We start from the raw sequence: 476 nt of genomic DNA on the forward strand, positions 1-476 counted from the left end.
GGGGGGTGTTGTTGCAGCAACAGGCGTCTGTAAAGATGACTTTAGACTGAACCTTGATGATGATGTTATGTGAGGATTTGTTTGGTGCGTTTCCAGGTGAGACTGAAATGTCTTTACTGCAGATAATTGAACATATTATTACAAAATTTAAAAAAAACATTACTTACTCGTTACAATTGATGTAGCAGCTGTGGTGTTTAAATCAGTTGTAGTGACAGTTGTTGAATCTAAAGAGAAAATTAAACAGTTATTTATCTGCCACTTGTCCTTCAAATTAAGATGGTTTACTGAAAAATGCCAAACAAATGTCAAATAGAAGACGAGTAGCCATAACTTCTAAATACCATTTACAGCTGGTGTTATTAAGTAACTGTGTCCATGTTGGGACACGTGGCCGTGTTGCAGGAATGTGTAAAGAACATTTTGTAGTAAATTTTTAACACTGGAAAATATATGATTTTCTCGCCTAAATTTTT

General features: G+C 34.7%; 1 protein-coding gene across 1 annotated transcript in view; it reads right to left on the minus strand.

Annotated features, from left to right (window-relative positions):
- Positions 1 to 476, minus strand: part of LOC116686406 (uncharacterized protein PB18E9.04c) — a gene marked incomplete at its 3' end in the record, with an annotated part of 51,747 nt that overhangs the window by 19,406 nt on the left and 31,865 nt on the right. The window contains exon 11 of the mRNA XM_032511409.1: positions 168 to 227. Within this exon, the coding sequence (XP_032367300.1) occupies positions 168 to 227 (60 nt within the window). The remainder of the gene's footprint in view (positions 1 to 167; positions 228 to 476) is intronic.

The sequence above is a fragment of the Etheostoma spectabile genome, unplaced genomic scaffold (genome assembly GCF_008692095.1).
Source record: "Etheostoma spectabile isolate EspeVRDwgs_2016 unplaced genomic scaffold, UIUC_Espe_1.0 scaffold362, whole genome shotgun sequence".
NCBI lineage: Eukaryota > Metazoa > Chordata > Actinopteri > Perciformes > Percidae > Etheostoma > Etheostoma spectabile.